Genomic DNA, 23,587 nt, shown 5'->3' with positions numbered 1-23,587 from the left:
TCAATTCATTCTATCCCCCCTCACGTCCCTGTCCATCCACAGTAACCCTCTTAGTTAAGTCGTCTTACACATACAATACATCCATCTCTTTGTTGTTGTGGTAGATGCGTTCACGAGTGCATGTTTTCGGTGGTCTCTGTCTCATCCTTCATAACTAGGCTGTAACCGCGCGCGCTAGCCATTTCGTCGTGATTTTTTTCCCTCTTGATTTATTGATTGTTGTTGTTGATAATGTCTTACGATACGATTTTTATGTATTTGTGTGGTATACAATGCAGAATAGTGTTGCTGTTGTTTGTACAATTTAGTACTAAGCCGCCCCTTGGTGCTAATGTACAACAGCAGCGTACGCTTGACACCATGAAAGGGCACCATGATCTTGGATACATTAATTCATACCCTGAGTGTAAATTGAAGCGAGATTTATATCACTATTGTATTATTTATTATTGTTTTCTTTATTATGAGCCACAATAAATTTCTAAATCTCATTGGTGTTGTGTTTACACAGGTCGTTTTGCCTCCAAAATTATGTAGCCACGAAACAATAGGGATATCACCGTACGCAGTCAAATGATGATTTGGAAGTATTTCGCCAATCCTACAATGTGATCTTGTCCGTTTCGTACTAAGAACAGTAATATGAAAGTGAACAAGAAAGCGGTGTACTGATGCTTTTTTTTGGAGTTGTAGGATACAACAGTTTGAAATCCGATCGACAATGGATACATGCCGTTGAGGCGGATAGGGTGAAAACAATAAAGATGCAAGAAACTCATACTACTCAACGTTCGGATATCGCAAGGAAGGTCTCGAGATAAGAAGATGAGGAGTTCTTGCCTCATCGCGAACTAAGGTGATGCAACATAAAAATATCAGTTTAGTGAGTCTTAGCCTTAGAAGTATTACTTGGTTTCTTCTACAGATAGATATTTTGTTTTGACAGACGGCCATTGATGGTAACAAGTGGAAATGAAACAAAGTATGAGGGCGTGATTTCTTAGTCTTCAGATAGTCCCACGGCTTTTTCTTTTTATATTTACTCGACTATAGTCCCCATTTCCGACTAACATTAAATTTATCCATGATAAATTGATTCCTACAGTTTTTGTTTGTAGCGGAACTTCAAGCTGATACAATATTTATCAAGTTCGCATACCATTTGCAAAAAACACCAACCTTTCAAGCTTTTAAAGGCATCACCCCATGAATCTGAGGTGGTGCAGATTTCAGGTGGAGTATTCGTATACAGGATGGGAGACTACGGAGAGGGGGGTGATTCCGTCCATTTCTTCCTAATTGCCGTAAAAAACGGCCCGGAAAATACGGCTTCATTCGTTTTGGCGCACCATTTTGTACAAGAGGTTCGATTGGAGCGCGCCAGTCCTGTCCGGCGCCGCATCTTCCGGGCCGTTTTTACGGCAATTAGCAAGAAATGGACGGAATCACCTCCCTCTCCGTAGTCTCCCATCCCGATAGGTTTAGAGAAGTTATATAAAAGATTGACTTGTGATCAGATATTTAGAGAAGTTATGTAAACGGTTGTGCTCGCGATGGGACCTCACTCAGTTCCAGTTGAGCTGCTAAGCCGAGCGAGAATCCGGCTGCATCACTTCGGTGGCAACTTTTACGCAACTGCACAATAAGTCAGGTCGTTTTGATCCAACTGTAAGAGCGGCGAAGCGTCAGCCAAGTAAGAATAATATCAAACTCATTTTTGGCTTTTTTTTTTTGAACAAAGGAAACCGTCGTGTTTTCGGTAAACGTGGGAAGGAGACGAGAATAAGTTATTTTTGCTTCGGTCACCTAACAACATCGAGGGGTTGCTTAGGGTTCGGAGTATCTTCCAGATTTTATTTTAACCTCACCATGCAGGCTTGCGATAGAGCAAGAACTGTCGCTTCGGTTCCATATAGTTAGTTCATAAACGGTGGACTTTTAACCAAAGTTAATCGTTTATTCGATTGTTGCACAATTCTGTGTTACTGGGACGTCGAAAGCTCCAATATTTGTTAATTTGTGCGTTCAATGGAAGATCGAAGATTTGAACCTCAAGCAAGTGTGCGATTTAAGATTTTCAAGGGTTGAGCTGAGCATCTGGTCTTGAAAGCATTAAATTACACATTTTGTTCTCCTTAAAAACACCATCTTATTGACATTTTTGGGTAGAAGTTTATTGTGGTTTTCTTCACTGTGTGTCCAGTTCTGGTTTTGGAAATACCGCGCTGTTGGTTTTTTTTTTACTAACGTTTTTATATATTATATTATATTTTATTATATATATTTCGGAGCGGTCGTTAGGTACCCGCAGCCGAATAAACGGCTGCAGAAGAGGTTATTTTCATATATATTATAGCATATCTTAAGCTATTTTTTTTTCTCTTAGACTATTTTGCATTTTTCCACATCATAGGCAAGTTTTCTTTCCGATTCATACTCAGTAATTGAGCAGACGGCTGCTCTCAACCGGTTGAAGTCGTAGGTACCTTTTGTTGATTGTTCCTGAAGACTCACATTTTTTATTTTTTTTAAAATGATTTATATTTGACTCTTTTGGAGTCTATAGATACTCAAGCTTACGTCGATGTGTTTATAGCTACTGGGAATTGAGAATTTTGATACTCGAATAGTAATAGGTGAACTTGTAAATGACTTATGTGAGGCAGTGAGCAAGAATGGCACCAGTCTTTTATTAATTTTGACCTTTCGGAGATGTTGTCTTCATCTGTGACTTCTTAGTTATATCACTGTGATTTTCGCGACTGCCATGTGGTAGAAATGTTTTTCCATGGGGTTCATTTATATTTCTAGCCATACCTTTTTGTTGCTTGTTAGAATTTAGTTTACTGATGCTCATTTGTAAAATAAATTTACTTCTTGTTATTCCCTTACTTCTGTTGTTCTTTTTCAGATTTATTACAGTGGAGATTTGGTTTCTGATGTGATCGTCTCCACAATATAGTAAGTACATCTCTCTTTCAAACAAATATTTAACAAAATATTTGAAAAACGAAAAAAAAAACACATGGATCTCGTCACTGCACTAGATCTTCTCGAAAATTAAAATAGTGGCCTCCAGCGTAGAATACTTCAGATACAACAGTAGACAACAAAGGGTTTCAGCGTCCTTCTACCCTACACAATAATGCACCGTTCATATTTATTGTTTGGGCTGTTTTTGATTTATTGCACTAACTCTATTGTTATTTCGAGAGGATTGCGAGATGAACGAAAATGTCAGAAAGAATAGAATATAATATTGAAGGATGGGGTGAATGATTGGGTGATTTCATATTGTAAATAAAAATCTGTTTATTCCTACCATAGTCGCACTGTTCATTAGGCTTCCACTTCCAAACCAAGAGGAGTTCACAAACGTGACAATGGATCCTGAAAGAACCGTGCATCCGGTATTCGTGGAAATTCTGCATCGACTAAGGATGGTTGGTGATGCTGAAAAATGATTGGAGGTATTCTGTGATATGAAGAAGATCTCTTATTGGATAGGTGCCTTCTTGAAGTTAAACGTTTACAGAAAAGGTAGATATGTTATTTTTATTCTTCTATTTCTACTGTCCACACTTCAAACCAAGATTCTTTCTTAATTCATTTATGTCTTACCGTAGACCCCAGCCAGCTGAATTATGTGAACCAATGCGTTGCTTGGGAACAACTCAAAGTTTTGCCACCTGACTTGAAATTGATTTTCCTTTGTACTGTACCTTATATTTAAAGATGAGTATTGTTCTCTGTTTTCAAGCAGTTCATTCAAATGAGCTTAGAGGATAAGTTTTGCAGTGTGGTTTCCTAATCACTAGAGCATTTCAGACCATTCCGAAACATTAGCAGTAAGTTCTATAGCACAGCTGCTCCTAAGTCAAAATACCACCTAGGTGCTCCACCAACTATTGTACTCATAGTTGTTGTTTTATCAAATTTTTTAAAGGTGAAGATAAAGAATTGTGCAATATTCCGTAATTTCTTCCATGTTTACATTTTATGAAGACTTTTCACATGTGATCCGCATCTAAGGTTTTGGCTGGGTGCTCCGTTGTTGCTCTGTCCTTAGGGTTCCAGATAGATAGAGATTCTGGATTGGAGTAGTATTAGTTTTCCACCGACGCCAATGTGTTTTTTTGTAATCAAATGTTAAGTGGTGTGTATGCAGCAGTTTTGAACTGTTGGATTCATGATTTCTTCCTTAGTTTTTCTTCTTCTTTCATAAGATTGTCGGGATTCCTAAGTCTTCCACTACTATTTATTACTTGGAGGCTATTTTTTTTACCCGTTTGCTTGTTTCTTCCCCATATTCTTTGACCCTGAGTTTCCTGAATAACAGTCAGGCGATTGATTTTTTTTTGATGCGGTGAACATTTACTTTGGGTTGAACATTGTATTTTCTTAGGATAGTTCTATACTAGTGCTTATTTGTTACTGCCAATTAAAAAAATATTAATGGGTAGTATCAATGGGTGAATGTTGATAACATTTTGTGGGTTTCATATTAATCTTGAAAGGTGTTTTGAGAAGATTTCTCTTTTTGTGTATTAAATTAAGATAGTACAGGAATAAGCTCATTGAAAACGGCAGATCGCTGCAAATTCCTTTACATTCTAAAGCGTTTATTTGCGAGAGGAACTATGTAATCAGTAGAGCTGGAAAAAGGACATTATTTTCTTTTGGATCTTTTGGAAGAACAAATCTTACATATGAGTGCCTTACCTTACACTACTTTTGGATTTTATATTAATTCAAGGCGAAAATTGAAGAAGAAGAAATTGAATATGCTAGAACTTCTAATTATTGATCGATACTCATGGTGTAGCACGTGATTTTTGTACGGTTACCTCAACAAGATCTGAATCCTAGCGCTGCCAGGCTCTAGGTCGAAGTTGCGCAGTAGACTAGCGGCTGCGATCGACAAGGACTTCGAAGGTAAACTTCGGTCGAGACTGCGCCCGTCCGTTCGTTAGGTGGAATAATTTAATTTGAGTTGTACTGCACCTCTGCTGCAAAAAATCGCGGAAGCTTTTCGAGAAAAGAGGTCGAAGCGAATTTCTAAGGCCTGAGCTAGAACCCCATTCACCATACTCCTCTGGATTAACCCCATCTGATTACCATTTGTTCTGACCGCTAAAAAATTCCTTTGCAAAGAAAATCTCAGTCAAGTTCAAAAATATTAACCGAGCTGTCACTAACATCTTCCAAGCACAGCCTCCTTAGTTTTGGGGGCAGGGGATCGCTGACTTACATATTAAGTGGACCACTGTAGTAACTAGCAATATTGATGATTAGGCCGATGAATTTTCATTGTACGATGAATTCGAAAATAATGAAGAAAAGAATGACATAATCCTCAAAACTTTCTTCTCAACCTAGTACATTCATGTAGGCGTCGGCTACTAGTATTTACTTGGAGGCTACTAGTTCGCATTTCATCTTAGCATCTCAAAGCTAACAGGAAGTGTGCATAGGTAGAGAAAGCGCTTGAGTTGTCGTTGTTCCACGGTCAACCTTAAGGGCAGGGGAAATGACGTAGTTGGGAAATGTGTGGGAAAGCATAGTTTGGGATGTAGATTACGAGTATGAGCATCACACCGCTGAATTTCCTCGTTCTGAAAAACGGCGTGGAAACGACGTTAGTTTTTATGAGGTACCCTACCTTGTCCATGCTCCCCTCAGTAACCTATTCATTGGCTTTAGTTGAATAGGCTGGTGAGGAGACTCATTGACCCTCGACAGTTCTCTCGTGGACGAGGCGCGTGCACGAGGATTCGCATGAAGAAACGCTGTATCCCGTCGTTTTCAGGAAAATTAAGGAGAATTGAGCGAGGTTACGTTCGTACTCGTAGTCTACACACCGAACTCCATACTTTCTCTTAGATTTTACAACCACGTCAGTTTCGTGATATGCTGTCACTAAACAGTGGCAAAGAAAATGCTCTCAAATGACCCGATCTCCTACTTACTCGTTGTACCAATAACCAAACCTAGTTTGTAAGTTTCCAAGTTGTAGGAAAGGTAACATTGGTTCGTTTTGTTGGGTCAAAACGATCTGGTGCAATTGCGTAAGCAGCTGCGCTCTAATCGATGCCGTAGAGAAATCGGTCTGCAGAGATGAGTAACGTCCCACCTCGAGCGCAGCCGCTATCTCCACCGCGTACATTTCGAGCGCGGTTGCTTACGCGATTGCACCATCCTTCATCTCGTTTCGACCCGGTGGCGATGGCATGTGTTTTCCACTTAGATCTATCCTTAAGCACCAAATCAGTGGTAACTCTTGTAATTTTCTGTTCATTTTGTCTTGAAAGTGCATCGTTTAGTACCTCTAATGAGATTCTAGAACTTTTCATTTCTTCAAAGTGCAATATGGGCTTCGTGAGTCCGTTTGTTTCATTGTGTACTTCAAAATTAAGATCCTGAAAAAATTCTTAGATTATAAGTAAACGTTGTTTGTCCTCAATAGCACTATCCGTTCTTAACATGCTCCACGTTAGGACCACATGTACGAAAAATTTACGTGTAACCCGAGCGAATAATGAATTCTTATGTGTTTTAATCAATACTAAAGAAGATTCCATTAGGCGTATAAGTTGCCAGTGATCGTAAATCCGTTCTAGAGAGGTTCTTTTGTGTTTTTTTTGTGTTAAACACACACCACGAATCTGAGGCGGTACGGATTTCAGGTGGAGTATTCGTATACGGCATAGTAGATTATGGAGAGGTGGTGATTCTGTTCATTTTTTCTTAACTGCCGTAAAAACGGCCCGGAAGATACTGCTTCGAGCGTAAAAAAATGGGCTGGAAGATGCGGCGCGTTCACCAGGCTGGCGCTCCAATTGAACCCGTTGTAGAAAGTAGCGCACCAGAACACTCGAAGCCGTATCTTCCGGGCCGTTTTTTACGGCAATTAGGAAGAAATGGACGGAATTACTCCCTCTCCATAATCTACTATCCCGTATACGAATACTCCACCAGAAATCCGTACCACCTCAAATTCGTGGGGTGATGCTTTTAAGTCCCATGACCTAATAATGAAAGTGAACCCATGTACACCTGGATCGTAAATTCCCTACTCTTCATGCAAATGAAACAACAAGAAAAAATTATTTGTTTCAAGGTCTCGAGAAGGTATGGCTCGCACAGCATCGTCTCCGAATATCTTTCCATTTTTGGCCGGATGTTTAGCGTTGAATAGTCTCATGTTATGGCTTATCTATAGATGGATTCGAAATAGAGAAGAGGGTAAGTGTTGGTCCTTTGCAAACCATTTCAATTTTTGGAGAAGAGCTAAAGAAGTGGAAAAGGTAGTTGCTAGCGCTACCCCTGCCTGGACTCCTCTAATTATAAAATGAGGATAATCTTCCTGAATGAACAGAAATGGAACGCCTCGATAGCAGAACTGCTAGTCTGCTCAACAATGCAGGGTCTCGAGAAGGACTCACCACGATTGCTCACATACACTTTCGAAATTCATAGATGTATCGCAAAGTTCAAGATGGCGTTGTCTCAATTTCATTGATTTGAAGAATGGCCTAGACTCAGTTGAGACGGAGCTTTCTTGGAAGCCTTGGAAACCCGGGTTGTAATTGTCTGGTATTTAAATTCGTGAATCATGCAGAAACTTCGAGATCAAAATCTACCCATTCCACAATGAAACAACATCGTGAAGGTGGATAGTTGGCAGTCATACCATCTTTGTTTTGCTGATGACACGAAACATCAAGCAGACAACGAGTGGGGTGGGGGGAATTTGACAGAACATCTAGTAGGTCTTCACCGAATCTGTCGAACACTATGTTTATGGAAAAGATGAGTTTCCTGCGCTTCATTCACACTCAGCAGAATGAATATATCCGAATGCTCCAGCTACATATAGCTGGATGGGAAAATGAATGTAACTGATGAAATAACCTTTAGGCGGGATGAGATGAGCTGCTCAGGGACATCTAAAAGCTTTAAGGATGTAGTAAAGAAGACAAAGGATATCCGGCACCGTGCTCAACTCTTTAACCACTTCAGCGGAGGACCTGGGCCTTCCTCACATGAAGGGGTTTTGCTCATGGGGTGCGGCTCAAGTGGTGAGGGTCCCTTTGCCAACCATCCAAAAGTGGTCCTTGCATCAATTGTCCAGAGGTGAAGGGGATGGACAGCTCTGATAGGTAATCGGGACAAATCGAAGTATTGCTGGGGCCTGGTAGATCCACTCAAAGAACATTGGGAGTAGAGGTTAAAGTATTCATAAACTACGACCCGATATAGGTATACTCCAACGTACTCCAGCGATGTTCAGCTACGTAGAAGGCAATGCTCTGCTCATAGTTGAGGCGTCCTGTGATTGAATGGCTTCTTAGTGATGACATCTTTTGGACTCGTTTGACTTTTGCTGCTTCCGTGTATTGCACAACTCATTTTGATACTATATGCATTAGTTAAAGCAGTTAGAAAAGAAACTGTTGGTGCGACTGCTATCAATGATAAAAGTTTTCTTTTCAGTCGCAGCACTTACTTCTGCGGAGACAGACCAGGTAAGTCTTTTATTATCTTTTTAGAACTTGATTAAACCAAACTCCCTGTGTTTAAATAGCAGCAATTTCTTGCAATCTCTAACTATTTTGACTATTCTAACTATTCAGAAAAGACTTATATCGAGTAAATAAACTTGAAACAATTTGAAGTATGCGGTCCGTTTCCGAAATTAATTGCGTACCAACCTAATACATTATTCACAAAGCGAGATGTATAAGTGATGTAGTTAAGCAACAAGGTAGCGATTTACATACTGGAAATTTGTGAGTATGGATAACTGAAAGGATCAGATGCAACACTGATAATTCTTGAGCGCTCATACTCATACTCATCATACTTTAATAAGAGGGCGAAATCTACGTTGCGATAGTTGTGATGAAAATCGACGTTTTCGAAAAAGGTTCCGAAGGGTTGAATAGAAATTCTTTCGGTGAGCGGTTTACCACTAAATATTACGTCGAATACATAATTTGACCGGACCAATTTTTGTTCCATTAATGCCTACCTTTTGTTGAGTACACGATATTCTTTACAAAATGCTATTTACCTTCCTTTTCATAACATCTCTCTATTTCAGAATAACGCGAGGGCATCACAGGAAATCAATACAGCTCTGAAAGATCTCATGGTCCTCTATGAAGAACTTCAAGTCAACGTCCAAGAGATGAAAGACGATTTGGCCATATTAAGAAAAGAGAAACGTGATTTCCAAGAAGAAATCCGAGCACTTGAACAAAAAGCGAACGAACAAGACGAAAAACTCAACAATGTGCGGGTTTCTTTGGAATCAGAACTGAAGAACACCAAGGATAACCTTAGCGCTCAACTGGGACGCGTTATTGTATTTCACGATGAGATTCAGGAACACAAGAAGAGAATAGCTGATCTTGAGGCGAAGTTGGCGAAATATTCCGAAGAGATAGCGACGTTACAGCATCGAGAAAATGGACCTGCGGAAGATATACCTTTACTATAGGGGTGTCTAAAAGCAGAGTCACACATCAGTTGACAATCGTTAAGATGTGTATGGAAAATTGAAAAACTCTACCAACCACCTTCTTTCAGCTTTAATTTAGTTCACTGTCACCTTGTAATTTACACCAGGTGAGACATATTAGAAAACGACAATCCCCGGGAGAAATTTTGAAAAACCCGACGCCCTTCTTGGGCTGTGTGTACCTTTACAATCAGCGTCAATCCTAGAAATGAAGTGTGATGCTGCTTTTAAAATGTCCGAAATTGTGTGCCTGCGCAATGGACGAAGTCCTGCTTGCTTTTCATAACTGCTGGTGTGAGGCGACTTAAAAATATTGCTTATTCACGTCCAGTGTGATTTTTATTCAGTATAGGCTAGATGCGGAAGATCCAGAGCACTCAGTTATTGATTTTTCAAGGTAAGCTGTAATCTCGTGATTGCATCCAATTAAGCGCACAACTCATTTTTATCCTACGCTACACGCGCTTCGAAAACTCCGCCAAAACTCGGAAGATGAAACAAATATTAAGACCAACCAGTTGTTTAGTTAAATTTAGTTTACCTAGATTGAAATGTCACGTGCTTTCGTTTCTTTATTCTGAACAATTTACAGGTTATTTTACATATTTTAGTGTTTTAGTGTCAACGGTTCTGTGTGATTGCAACCTGTTAACCTTAAGGTGCTTTTACAGTTGGTGGTTATAAACAATCCTAGTGCAATTGGACGGTCTTTACTCATATTGTGAGTACGTCTCGGTTAGTGGTCACAAGGATAAATCGAATACGCAGTCAAATTCATGAATCTTTCTGTTATCTTTCGCTCCTTGTGGAGATATTTTGATAAGTTTATACATTTTTCTCGTCTTACTTTGTAGACACCTGTTTTTCATCTTTTTATATACACTCATATGTTTGTAACAATGCTATCGCAGCAGTAAGTGCCTACGTTGTTACAGTTAGAACCTGTTGCATGATTTGGCTTAGGTGTTTTAAAACAAAGTGAGCATATTATTTGTCAGGTTTTGTTTATATATAGCACATAGAATATTAGTAGACTTAATTTAGTTACTTTAAGTTCATACTTTCCCTACCGTGCAAGTATGAGTGAGTGCAATACAGTACCATTACTCAGTTGTGTATCGGTGAAGTAGAGTACAGACCGGTCAGAGAATCTTGATCTACGGCTCTGTATCTTTCAAATGGTAACGTAACAAGCAACCTTGTTTTTGATTACCGGCTGTGCTGTACCTTTGTGATTGGCGGTAGCGTTAGGTTATTGTCTCGGATTGCAGAAGCTCCAGAGATAGACCCAGGATATCGAGATACAACATATTGATCGTGAATCTTTGACTGAGCTGTAGCAGCTGATATTCGTATCTTTGCAGAGGAAACAATGGAGCATACAGTAAGATAATCGTGTATTTTTTGATGTAGTCGAGATTGCTGCTTTGTTAGAATAAAGTTTAGCATCAGCCAGTTCGTTATGATTAGCATGTAATTCTAGATATAGATTCTTGCTCATATCTACCTGTATTTTTCTTCTTATAATAGCTCGTTGATAATTATGAACTGTTAGTTCCGGCCGATCTGGTATTGAAGGCTGCAAAACTGAAAATAGTTATTTAGAAGTGGTGCTGCCTCAAAACTTATAGATTGGTAAAGAACAGAATGAATAGATTTGCTGTAGAGGGTACCCTTAGACGCTCATTGGGGGCTGCGGTGCTATTGGGAGCTTCCAATGATTATACTTATCCTTGAGGTTACACTTTGGTTGACGATACCTATTGATTTACGAGGACAGAGTCTCGGAGTTGAGTTGCACGGAGAGTAAACTATGGAGTTCCAATGGCCTCACGTAGAATAAGTTGATCACGAATTTAGTTGTAGGTGCAAGGATTTCCTACCATGCGAGGACAGCGACGATTACGACAGTGTCAGTGGTTTTTCTGCAAATGCGGCATAAACATGTCATAACTGTCACTAATAAAAGAAGATGAGTAGAACGTCTCATCTCTTTCAGTAGTCTTTCAGTGGGATATCTTTCCCACGGGAATGCGTCGAGTTGCGCTTTAACTTGTGGATTTTTCTGACATCTTCCGTTCTAGTTCCCTCCTCCTTTTTCCAGAAACACATTCTTTCACCCTCAGGGGTGGACAGAACTTGGGGTTCATTCGATTGGAGAGTTTTCAATGCCCAGATCTCTGGAAGCCAGTCTGACTGTAACTCTCTAGCTGACTTTCTTCATTTGCGCCTTTTACTATGCCCAAACAGTAGAGGAAGGCAGAACGCAAAAATACAATTCTTGGAATCGTAGGCAGTTTACTTCAAGAGGCTAGCCCTTACATTCATAAGGCAATTGATCATGTGAGGGCTTGCAAGAAGGATTACTGGATAATTTGCTCGACAAAGTGACTCTTCACATCCGCAGAAGTAAGGAAAACCACACCACGGACTTTCATTTCGTCTATCCTCTGAGCGTTAGTACTTGTCCCGTTGGGTTAACTGATACACCTTGTGTTCGGAAAGTCACTGATTCATGGATTTCTAGATATTTCCGCTGTTGTACTTGCATGTTAGTCCCGAAGCATATCTACCACACGAGATATCCCAAAATAGGATGCTCTCCGGCTCATTCCGACGTTGATGCAGGAATAGTGTAGAAGTGAAGGTCTGTGCAAGAAATGATCAGCGGTTCGGCCTACTCCTGTTACTAACACTATCCTGCCAATGTCACACCTACGAGGGTTCCGAGTCTACGGCGGAGGTGAAGCTGTAAGCCTTTGGAACAGAACAGGGTCTCTTTGGCAAGTTGTGCCCGTGATTACCTCAGTTGTGCAGCCAAAACAGAATGTAGGATTAATTTCAAAACTAGGTTAACCCATCCGTTGTTGAGTTGACTGCTAGTATACAATGGGAAATCGGGTCAAAATGGCCTGAAGTTTGGTGCACTTGCGTAAGCTGCACCGCTCGAAGCAGTGCAGTGAAGCCAGCAGCTTGCGATCGAGGTGGGACCATCGCTAAGTGTCGTCTCTGACGTCCTAGAGGAGGTGAGCAGAGTCCCTCTGACTTAGCCGCTAGTTACACCGCGCCGCTTCGACCGGAGTTGTTTACGCAACTGCACCAGAATTCAGGTTATTTTTACTCGTCTAATTACGTAGCATTTTTTAACGGACATAACCGGGAGTTGTAGTAAAGGTTCCCCTCCTCTTCTCTTAGAATATCACTTTTTGAAGCTGCTCGCTTGAGTTGGAGAGGGCTTTAAAAAACATCAAAGAGCTGTGCCTACCTGGTTCCTAATCAATGAGACCTGGGGGTTTACCGACTGAGGAGTTTCTCGATGTTACGAAGAGTTCAACTATAACGATAATCACTCTTAAATTTACAAAATAGGGAGGATGCAGCGCAAGGATCCTCCGCCAGCTCCGCCCAGTCACTGGTGGTTTCTAGCTGGAACAGTGACGGTGAACAGTCTGATGTTCTGGGCATTTTACATGTGGCAGCGTTACAGAGAAGAAGGTTAGTTATAAATAGTTCTCAGTGGAATTTAAAGGCATCACCTCACAAATCTGAGGTGGTACGGATTTCAGGTGGATTCGTACACGGGATCGGTAAGGATAGCTAGGGATGTGGTTCAGGATTATCAGCGCGTATAGGATAGATATGGAGAGGGGGGTGATTCCATCCATTTCTTCCTAATTGCCGTAAAAAAATGGTCTGGAAGATGCGGAGCGTGCACAAGGCTTGCGCGATCACCCTTCTCTCCACAATCTACGATCCCGTGTACGAATACTCCACCTGAAATCCGTACCACCTCAGATTCGTGGGGTGATGCCCTTAAGGGCAAAGTCTGTGGAAATTCTCGATGTTATCATATATTCTTCTTTAATACTGGTGCAAAGAGTACCGTTTTCTGGTGTCATAAGCACTAGTACACAGCGCATTTCAACTTCACTACTTAGGCATAAAGGGTTTTGTCAAATTAGCATTCTGATTCTCCTGATACTCACTCTTATTAATATCGGAAATTTCCTCAAACGCAGAATTTACTATGCTTGCAGTCGGGCGAAAACGGTCCGATGCCTGGTACAGCTGCACTAACGGTTGCGCCTTGAGGTCTCCTTACTAACCCTAATCGAACAGCAGGGATAAGTAGTTGTCCCACCGCTCCCTTTCGAGGCAGCCTTTTACGCAATTGTACCATGCTTCATTCCGTTTTGACTCGACTGCGGTTGGTAGAATAATGAGTTGATGGAATCGTTCATAATTCTGTAAATTTCAGTTTTCTCGTTTAGGTCGTCATTTTAACCTGCTGGGTGAGTAAACACAAATTCCATAAATATTCCAATTCCATAAATACAAATGAATCTTGTAATCACACTTCAAACGTTATTAATTTGTTCATGCTGTTATTTTAGAGTGGGCATCATCTCTTACGACCAGTAACAAGGTAAGGAATTTATAGATTGTAGATAGAATGAGTATTTTTGTCGTCATTAATATACAAGCGGAATTTGAAAAAAAGAACGAAGGTAGTTTACCACATTCAGACTTAATTCAGTTGTTATTGTCAAACTAGAACTGTGTCTGGGTAACAAAAGGGGAAGGCTCATTTCTGGAAGTAAATGGATTTTGTGCCTGTACCATTGATAGAACGATTCCTACGAGCCATCGTATCGCATATGGACAATAAGACCTGTGGATTCATTCACCAAGATTTTTGGCGTGGACTTCGGTGCAATCCCCAAATTTCTTTCGACAAATCAAAAAAGTGCGCTCCATGCGTGTACACACATTCATCGAAACCGATTTGCGGTTGGTACGGGGATTGGCGACGAAAAGCTTCCGAGTAGAGAGCATTGCACCTGAAACTAATAGTAGAATTCAAGGATTTGGAATGGGTAATTGCAAAAGAAGGTAAGAATTTGCTGTCAGGCATAGCTGTGATCCTTGTGGTCAGATTTTAAAACAGTTCACACGAAGTATCCATGCAGCTTTCTGTAAAGTCGCTTTTGCTAGGAGTTCTTATGGAACGTATTGTTGGGTCAAAACAACATGTAGCACGGTGCAGTTGCGTAAGCGGTTGCGCTCGCAGCAGGGCGGTGAAGCGTAGCGGTTAGGATTGGGTCCAAGGGACCAGTGGTAGCACCTCTCATCGCTGGGGTCCGTAATGGTCCCATCTCGATTCCAACCGATATCTCCACCGCATTGCTTTGAGCGCAGCTGCTTACGCAACTGGACCGACCTTCTGTCGTTTTAACCTGAATAAAGAGGGTAGCAAGTTGTTGAAATGAGGTTTGAATCCTATATAGTAATCCTTTTCAAATTTGTTTTATGTCGTCTGTATTTTAGGATCCATGCACGGACTGCATAGGTAGCAAGAGTAAAGGTGTACCAATCGATTACGAAGACGTGCAGGCCAACCTGGATGAGATGAGAGAAGAGATCCTTGCGCTCAGAAGAGAGAAACTGATTTATCAGAAACAGATAGCAAAATTGGAGAAGAAAATGCTATCTCAAGAGAAAGAGTTGGAAGAACTTAGGGCTAGAATGGATACTGTGCAAAAGATAACGATCGATGTGCAGAAACGTTATGATCTTGTGTTCAGAAACATGTTAGCGCTCTATGAGGAAGCGAAGAAAAACAAAGAAAAGATCAGAAAACTGGAAGATGCAATGACACGCTAAGTTTGCTTTGTTAACTACGCTTTGTTCTGAATGATCCAGTGAAAAAGTTCCGCTAGAAATTCGTTCATTACCTTACTATATTACCCGGATTTGTCTCTTCTTAGTTTCTATCGCATGCTTTTGAGATTGCCGTCCTTCACCATCAACATGGTAGTCGGGAAAAGTTTTGTTCGAAAACCTCCATATGTAATGAAGTTCTGTAGCTGAAAGCACGAAACGAGGAATACCGTTGATTTCGTAAATCATGGCTATGCGAACGCAACACAGTCCCTGTTTATACTTCGCAATGAAATTTGTTGTTAGGAGAAAACACATAGTAGGGTGTGAATGCACAAGGAAATAACTGAATTGTACGTCGCTTTCACAATAAAAAACAAGAGTAAAGTGAAAGGATAGTTGAAGAAATATTTTGTCAGAATCGAGCTGAACGCAGCGAAATCAGATGGATGAGAGATATGTAGCGGTCAGTGATCAATAGTTTTAACGTGAAACCAGCTATGTCAACGTTGCAGAGTACTTCTCGCTCCAGTATTTTACCAACCACCTGTTCAAGATTTGCGAAACCAACGATATCTGAAAATTTTCGGTATAACAACTTTTTGGGTCTATGAAGGTGCTGACGGTAAGAGCAGCACAAACAGAAATTTTCGTTTCTGAGTTGCTATGTTCTCGTTGTCTTATCTTATTATCTTGGTCTTCTTTTTCAACAAAATTCCAATGTACGGGAGTGAAAATTGTGATTAAAACGAATTTTAATTCGTAAAGGTGTTGGGAAAATGTCCCGTTTCTGTAGGGGATCATCGTAGTTCCGCAATTACCATACGACTTTTGTCTGCACCATTTCAGGGAGGGTTTTGACATGAACCTTCTTATGGGGAGTTCGCTGAAAAGTTCTAGACGTTTCTAGTTCTAGACGAGGTAACACTAGTTTAACGGAGAGCACAACAGGCTTTTACAGTATTATATTTCAATTTTGAATTCCCAGTAGCAAAAGTAAGTTGTTTTGAACAGTCATAGAAATTGTAAAATATTAAGTAATTTTTATATGTTTGAAAGATCTCAACCATATCGGATTTTATATCTTGTTACTTCTTGGAACACTCGAGTCAAAACGACATGAATTTTGGTGCATTTACGTAAGCGGCTCCGCTCTAAGTGGTGCGATGAACACTCACCGCTGCAGCTCACGATGGTCCCGATTTGTCCCATCTCATATGTTTTTGATCCTACTACCTACCGATACCTGTATGTCACAACCGAAGTCCAAAGACAAACGTAACTATTGTTGATGGTGAGCATATCAGTTGGATGCTGTTAGTCGGGAATTTTCCGCAACTGTCACGGATATTTCTTGTCTTTAATTGTCAACATGGATTTGTTCTTCATCTCTGTTTCTAGTCCTTATATTTAACAACAGAACAACTGTACAGTAGTAATCGGTGTTGTTTTCGTTCACACTATAGCTATGTCTTCGACATATTCTGTTGCATCTATTCATAATAGGCTTCGACTAGGGTTCCTTAAAAAAAAAAATACTGGTCACGAAGTGAATTGAAGTGTAGTAGTGAATGCGTTCTTAATCTAGTTCACTCTACGAATTTATTTTTGAGGAAAATGAACATGTGAACTGGAATTTAAGATGTGTAATGCTTACGTGTAGATTTGACGAATACTGGGTGGATAAGTGATCGTACCTGGTCGTGATAGAATGATTCTACAGGTTCTGTAAAGAATTTGTGTTTGTATGTGTGTAGCTACAATAAAGATAATTACTCTGGCTTGTGAAGTTGTTTTTGTTAGGTCCATCACTTGATGGTTCCTTTGTCCTTATCATGTGCATGGGCTTTATGAGGACGTCAAGAAGCTTTTGTATATGTTCTCTAAGTAATGCACTAGTCACTTTCATGCAATTATTTCTTTTAAAAATGCTCTTCAGCGATGATTGTTCTTCACATTTCAAAACTAAGTGCTGGACAACATAAATGTTTTCGGGTCAATTCAGAACTAAGTGCTGGACAACATAAATGTTTTCGGGTCAAAACGACCTGAAGCTACTTGCAGTTGTGTAAGCGGTTGTGCTCGAAGCGGCGGAGTGAAGCTAATGATGAACCCGTTTCGACCCCAACCGTTAGCTCCACCGCGTTCGCAGTTCGATCGCAGCCGTTGGGGCAACTCCGTCGAGCCTCAGGTCGTTTTGACCCCAATATGTAATGCTGTCACAACCAAAGTCTGAGTTGTCTGGTCTTCAAACCCGGGCATCGTATGTCTTCGATTTAGATATTCCTTATTTCTGCTTTGGTTGTAAGTCAGTTGCCTTGGTTAGGTATTCTTACTTGGATTTACTTATAGAAGTCCTGGTCGCTACTAGTATTTCATTCGTCCTAATTTTAGTTAATATCATGAGTACTAGTATTTTCTAGGTCGTGAGGATCCGCTACTATAGTCAGGTCAAAACGAAATTAAGCGTGATGCAGTTGCGTAAGCAGCGCCGAGAAGATATCGGTTGGAATCGAGATGGGACCATCGCGAACTGCAGCAATGAATGGTGGTAGTAGAGGTCCTCATTCGATCCTAACCGCTACGCTTCACTTCACCGCTTCGAGCGCAACCGCTTACGCAACTGCTCCGTGCTTCACGTCGTTTTGAACCTTGTATACGTGTGTGTACGAATACGATACTATTGTATACCGTATGCGATAATGTTGTGTTGGTAGAATAGTATGCATGAGCAACATCCTACCACTGTTTCTACGTTTGTGGACAGAAAAAAGCGTACACTTCTTGGTTGCAGCAATATCTTTATAGGATTTCCTTTCAGTTGAAATACAAATAACATGTCATGTGTAATAGGTTGACTTTTTAAAATGTTGAATCCGTAGTGATGTGATCCGGCAATGATCTAGCACGATCATGATCAGCTGATGTCCGTTGCCATTCAAATTCTTCGCAGATTTGGCCCAAACAAGACGGTCTTGCCACTACTTCGTAGGGGTTGTTCAAATGTTAGGTTCTCCTCAGACATCAAATGTTGGGGACTGTAGGGGACCAAAAAAAAAAAGTGGCGCAACGGACTACGTCCAAAAATCATCCTTGAAGCACGAAATCATTTACAAAAAACTCCCGAGAGGTGCCTGCGCAACATTGCTCCTGCGCCAATTGGATGGAACTGTTTCAACACTTGAAGCTTGTTTGATTAGTACATATTTCTGCCGATAATTCCAGAAAAGACAAGACTGTTATGTAGTGGTGAGTTCATATTAAGTACAACTAATTTATTTTACTATTTTAACTTCATTCTCGGGGATGCATTGAGTGAGTAGACGCACCAATGTTTTGTCCACGATTCTTAACTATACCGACTAACCATGAGGCTCTTGGAAGAGCTTATACGTTCTTTTCCCAACGTTGTCGAATGTTATCCCTTTTTGTTTGGTTTATCGCTTCGAAAATATTTTGTGAAGTGTTATTGATGATGTCGAAGTAAAAACTAGCATATTCCACCGTTTCGGTCCATACTAAAATAGTTTTCATTTAAAAGTTTTTATACAAAATGATTGTTCGATTATTTGAAACTAAAAAAGGAAATGCATTTCGAGCCCGATAACGCATTTAATAGTCCCACATTTCATCTTTCGTTTTTAAATCCTTAGGATGTATCTAATATATCTTCATTCAGAAGATATTACTTTGGAGCAGAAATAATGCTTCTGAATCTCCAAGTGCCTCTCAGGTAAAAAGTAGTGGGGGGGGGGCACTCAGTGGCGCCCTTATTTTTGGAAGTCAATAACTAAATCAGTCGAGGTCGTAAAACTTAAGCATTAGTCTTAGAGGATCTGTGACATGTAAGCTAAAGTTACTAAGAGAAAAAAGTAAGATAGAGTGTCCAGAAATAAGAGAACTGAGTGGCCCCCTCCCCTCCCTCTCCCTTCTCTCTCCCTTTTCGTTTTGTAATCTCTACATTGGAAACTGTATTAATGTTTTTTTTTTTGTTATGCCAATGTGGTTTTTGTGAAACTCTATTATTGGGCTGTCGTTTCGACAACCTCGTCCTTATCAAAGGCTAGTCCCATCGAATAGTGGGTCTGGTGAACCACCGCGTTCTTACAGATATGCCAATGAGGCGAATTTTTCGTCTTGGGTGACTATCTTTAAGAACTCCGTTCACCAGCCCACTAGTCGGTGATACTGGCCTTTGATAAAGACGAAGTTGTCGAAATGTCAGGCTAATAATAAAGTTTCGCTAAATTAGCATTATTAGCACAACAAAGAAAAATAAATGCTTCTGAATGTTTTTTAGCTTTGATTTTTTAGTATGCACAAAATTCCCTTGAGGGTATCAGCTCCACTGAGATTTATCTGGCACAATGAGGTTGCTTGTTCTGTTGCGTAGCGTGAAATAAAGAATTCCATGATGTCAGTTCTCCTTTAGGCTTAGTTTTACATAAAACCCTACACGGGGTTAGGTTCATCTATTCGAAAGATGCTCCGCTAGATATGTCTTAACTTTTTCTACCCACATACATCCCCACATATGCTCGGTAAGAACTAGCTCCTGTACGTTAAATTGACCTCATTCGATTTGCACTTCTTGACGAAAATTATGGGCATTTTGCGATGGGTTTACTTCAGATCAGTGTAATCAATCAGTGATTAGCATTGTCAATATTCTAAGTCCATGAGATGCGAATGGAGATGTCCTAAGCTCATTGATCATTGTTGTTTATTTGATTGATTTGAGAAGATAATCACTGGGATTAGATGACATACAAGAACGTAAAAATTAGAGCGAATTGATCCTACCTATAGAAGTGGTTAAATTCAATGGTTTTTCTTGTTACGTATCACAGTGTCGAAGTCGTTCAGCTAATTTTCAGAGAAAGATTTTCATTATTAGTATCCATAGTCGCTTCCACGGAATCTATTAATCCGTTTATCACAATCTACTAATTTATTATGAGTGTTTTTTTATCTTCATATAAAGAGGAATTTTGCACAACATTCGTATCTGTAGACTCTTCCATATAATGATTCCCTCACAAAAGAATGGTGTAGTTTTTTTTTTTTTATACAGAAGTACTATTTATGCAAAACTAACTAGTTTCATGCGTCTGTGCATAGAATTGCATCATACCCCGCCCACTTCATGTGGCATCACCGAAATTGGGCCGTTGTTGGTTGCATTCAGAAGTTAATAAATAATGTCCATTTTCTCTGGATTTATTTCTTACTTTCTCTTTCCTTGTTTGATGGAAATGTTGATGCAGTGGCTCATGAGTCAAGTGTTTCTGTACATTTACATTAACTTCTTTTAGTTTTATGGACACTTATCAAAGAAGTCGGGCAACTATTCTATCGAGAGAGAGAGAGAGACAGAGAGCAAATACTTATTACTGAATAGTATATACTTGCTCATACTTGCTACTGGATTTTCTTCCTAAGCATCTAAATAATGTTCTGCACAAGTGGTCGTAGAGGTGCGCAAAATCGTTTTGGATGTCCCTTTGGTTGCTTTCACTGATGGGAAAAAATGAACGGAAATAAGTAGCTAAACAAGAAAACTATTTGTAAGGTGTTTCTTACTACGAAAGACGTGACCGTACTAAGGATGATATCGCCGCTTGATCACTGCGGGATCTTGTCGTTCCGGATTCGGGGAAGACCTGTGATGTAAACCATCTTCGTTCCACCCCTATGGTCGCGGACTTCGCTCTTGACGCCATGTAGCGCTGCAGGTCAGGGAACGGCTTTGTATGCTTTCGATTTGGGAAGATCAGGAATTTCGTTGTCATAAAGAAACGGCTTTTATTGATTGCCATTCTAACCGTGTAGGGGTGATGCCTAACTCGGACCAGATACCTACATGTACTCACAATTTCGGGAAAAATGTAGTTGAGGGCTGAGGCATTCAACTGCGCTCTTCTTTCTGAAAGCTCTATCCTTCTTTTTCCTCTTAGCAACTTTAGCCTACATGTCATAGATCTTTCAAGACTAATCCCTACTTTTTAGGACTCCAACCATCTTATTTATTTATTTAACGATAGTGTTACAATGTGTCGTTAAAATAAACTACTAAATAAATAATCTTAGTTATTTACTTCCAGGAAAAAAAGCGCGGTTGAGCGCCCCCTCCCCATCCAACTACACCTCACCCCCACTTTCTGACGAAAACCTAGTCGAGCTAGTCGATTGCGCCATATTGTCTTTACCACGGCTCTGCTTGCTAGCGTTACTTCATATATGTAGAGCAGTATCTAAGACGTAAATTTCTTTGTATGAGTCGTATGATGGCATTTATGCAGTTGATAAGGGAGAGAGTAGAGGAGACTGATCACTGATGACACTTACAAGCTGAGATAATGAATTGTATGGACGTGAACCGACGTCTCGCCCTCGGCTGTCTGAGGAGTTTATGTAGAACGCCGTAGAAGAGTTCTGCTATGTTCGAGGTTGGAGACGCATAGTTTCTGGAATAAATGCAAAATGTGGCAAATTTTGCGATTAGTGATGCTTCAAGGACCTTCACGAGACAGCAGTTGAATCATCCTGTAGTACGAACAGTCGACAGAATTCTCCTTCTTCTAGTACGATATCGTCGTGCTTCGTTTTCTGTCAATAGGCATTTTCAGACAATAGGCAATTTGAGAACTGCGTTAGCTTGTAGGATTAGGATTAGGACTTATAGGATTGCACTAGGAAGGATTTCAGAATCATGGCTTCCACAGTTTCATTTCCGAAAGGTATGGACCTTTCCATTGTTTTCCTATCCGTTGATTTTACATCAGTTTTATTGTTCATTTGAATATAGCTGTGCTCATCATCAGCTTTAAATTTTTCGAGGGCCTTTTATTCGTAATGGGGACCTCTCAGGAGTTGGTAAATGAGGTGTTAGGAGCGAGCTGTTCAACGTTAAACGTTTGTAGTGCGTCTTTTCTGTCTTTTACGATTGTAAAAGAGCGGATTTGTATGAACAAAATAGCGTCGGATTCAATCCCGTCAATAATTACCTCACTTTATTCTTCCCGTTTTACGCCGCTAATCCTGGTTCCGTCTTGTGAGCTTCATTTTCTTTCTTCAGCTCGAAGGTGGATGCTAAGGTATGGGATAGTAGGGTAGAATAGGATTTGACCTTCTTGCTGATGACAGGCTGTTAATCATTGTATTATCCATGACGGAGTTGATTCGTGTCCTCGTTCTGCTGTTGTGGATGGTGGCTAGATGCGATAGCTATTGAACACTATTGTGGGCGTAACGAGCGCTGAACCTATCATGGTTACATGTTCTATAACCGAAACCACCGTAATAACGGTGTAATAATGGTTCTTGCGCCGATTTCCTGGTGATACGCTGACGGTTTTCTAATCGATCAGTATCCAGAGCTGAATTAGTCCCTGACTTGGTTAGAGCAGGCTATCTGAGGGCGCACGCTGAGAATAGCTGATCCCGACTCTCACAGATAACTGGTGACTATGCTCACGGGCGCTTGTTGAAGCGCTCCACCCTTGTAATGAAATCTCGGTCGAACCATCGAGCTTAAAAACAACTATGCTCAACTTTCGTTGGGGTCCTGATGTAGATGGTTTTGAGGAGATAAGGTCTTACGTTTAGCGTCATCGGAACATGTTCGATTTTAGTATATACATGACTGTCAAATATAGACCTCTCCTAGCGTTATGTCCCATCCAATTTTTGCAACTCTTAGCGACCTGTGGTTCTTGTCGGTTCTGTACTATTTCATTTGATGGCTTTAACACATGTATAGTGTGACTGAATTCTTCCCTGACTGGCATGCCACGCGAAATGGACGGAATCAGGTTTATCAGTCAGATGAGTTGAAAGAACTTGCTTGGACTCCTCTCGGACTAAACTTGACAGCTTTTACGGTATCAGCACCGTGCACCAGTGCACTGTCGTGCTGAAACTTAACTAATTACTTAAAATGGAAGCAACTGTAGTATACGAGCAGCAGCGAAATATTGTACAATGCTAGTAACTAGTTAAGTATGTGTATTTTCTCTTCACTGCATATAGAAATATAGTCGGGTCAAAACGACATGAAACACGGACATTTGCGCAAGCGGCTGCGCTCAAAGCCGAACGGTGGAGCGTAGCGGTTCGGATCGTGTAAGGATCCACGCTACCGCCACACACCTCTGCAGTTCGCCATGGTCCCACCTCGATTCCAACCACTGTCTCCACCGCACCGCTTCCGAGCGCGGCCGCTTAAGCAACGGTCCGTGTTTCATGTCGTTTTGACCCAACTGTACTACCGGTTGCGAAGGTTTATTTCAGATTGCTTCGGATAAAAAGAAGCCACTAAGTTCTAGTTTTGAATCGTTGATTTTTCTTGATTTCAGACGATTCCGAAGAGGATTAGTGTGGATTGAAGGGAAACGATAG

The 23,587-nt window shown here is 40.6% G+C and overlaps 3 protein-coding genes across 5 annotated transcripts; 2 read left to right on the top strand and 1 right to left on the bottom strand.

Moving 5' to 3' along the window:
• Positions 1-463: 463 nt before the first annotated feature.
• RB195_008398 (uncharacterized protein) lies at positions 464-9,505 on the top strand (the record flags this gene model as incomplete). Of its 2 annotated transcripts, XM_064194863.1 has the most annotated exons (6): positions 464-511; positions 2,414-2,478; positions 3,508-3,540; positions 7,121-7,245; positions 8,497-8,528; positions 9,107-9,505. In XM_064194863.1, 6 exons carry the CDS (start codon positions 464-466, stop codon positions 9,503-9,505), a joined length of 702 nt encoding a protein of 233 aa, XP_064046008.1. The 2 variants fall into 2 exon arrangements, with proteins under 2 accessions (XP_064046008.1, XP_013305076.2); XM_013449622.2 differs by lacking the exons at positions 464-511; positions 2,414-2,478 and adding an exon at positions 860-883 and having other exon boundaries at positions 3,536-3,540.
• A 1,230-nt stretch (positions 9,506-10,735) lies between these two features.
• RB195_008397 (uncharacterized protein) lies at positions 10,736-10,999 on the bottom strand (the record flags this gene model as incomplete). Its single annotated transcript, XM_064194862.1, has 1 exon — positions 10,736-10,999. The coding sequence occupies one exon, from the start codon at positions 10,997-10,999 to the stop codon at positions 10,736-10,738; it is 264 nt and encodes an 87-aa protein (XP_064046007.1).
• A 1,233-nt stretch (positions 11,000-12,232) lies between these two features.
• Positions 12,233-23,564, top strand: RB195_008396 (uncharacterized protein; the record flags this gene model as incomplete). Of its 2 annotated transcripts, XM_064194861.1 has the most annotated exons (8): positions 12,233-12,269; positions 12,896-13,021; positions 13,798-13,818; positions 13,921-13,952; positions 14,855-15,117; positions 15,703-15,812; positions 18,413-18,436; positions 23,545-23,564. In XM_064194861.1, 8 exons carry the CDS (start codon positions 12,233-12,235, stop codon positions 23,562-23,564), a joined length of 633 nt encoding a protein of 210 aa, XP_064046006.1. The 2 variants fall into 2 exon arrangements, with proteins under 2 accessions (XP_064046006.1, XP_013305077.2); XM_013449623.2 differs by lacking the exons at positions 15,703-15,812; positions 18,413-18,436; positions 23,545-23,564 and having other exon boundaries at positions 14,855-15,190.
• Between the last annotated feature and the right edge of the window lie 23 nt (positions 23,565-23,587).

The sequence above is a fragment of the Necator americanus genome, chromosome III (assembly GCF_031761385.1).
Source record: "Necator americanus strain Aroian chromosome III, whole genome shotgun sequence".
Classification (NCBI taxonomy): domain Eukaryota; kingdom Metazoa; phylum Nematoda; class Chromadorea; order Rhabditida; family Ancylostomatidae; genus Necator; species Necator americanus.
The sequence above is the reverse complement of the archived record's forward strand: the minus strand, read 5'-3'. Positions and strand labels throughout refer to the sequence as shown.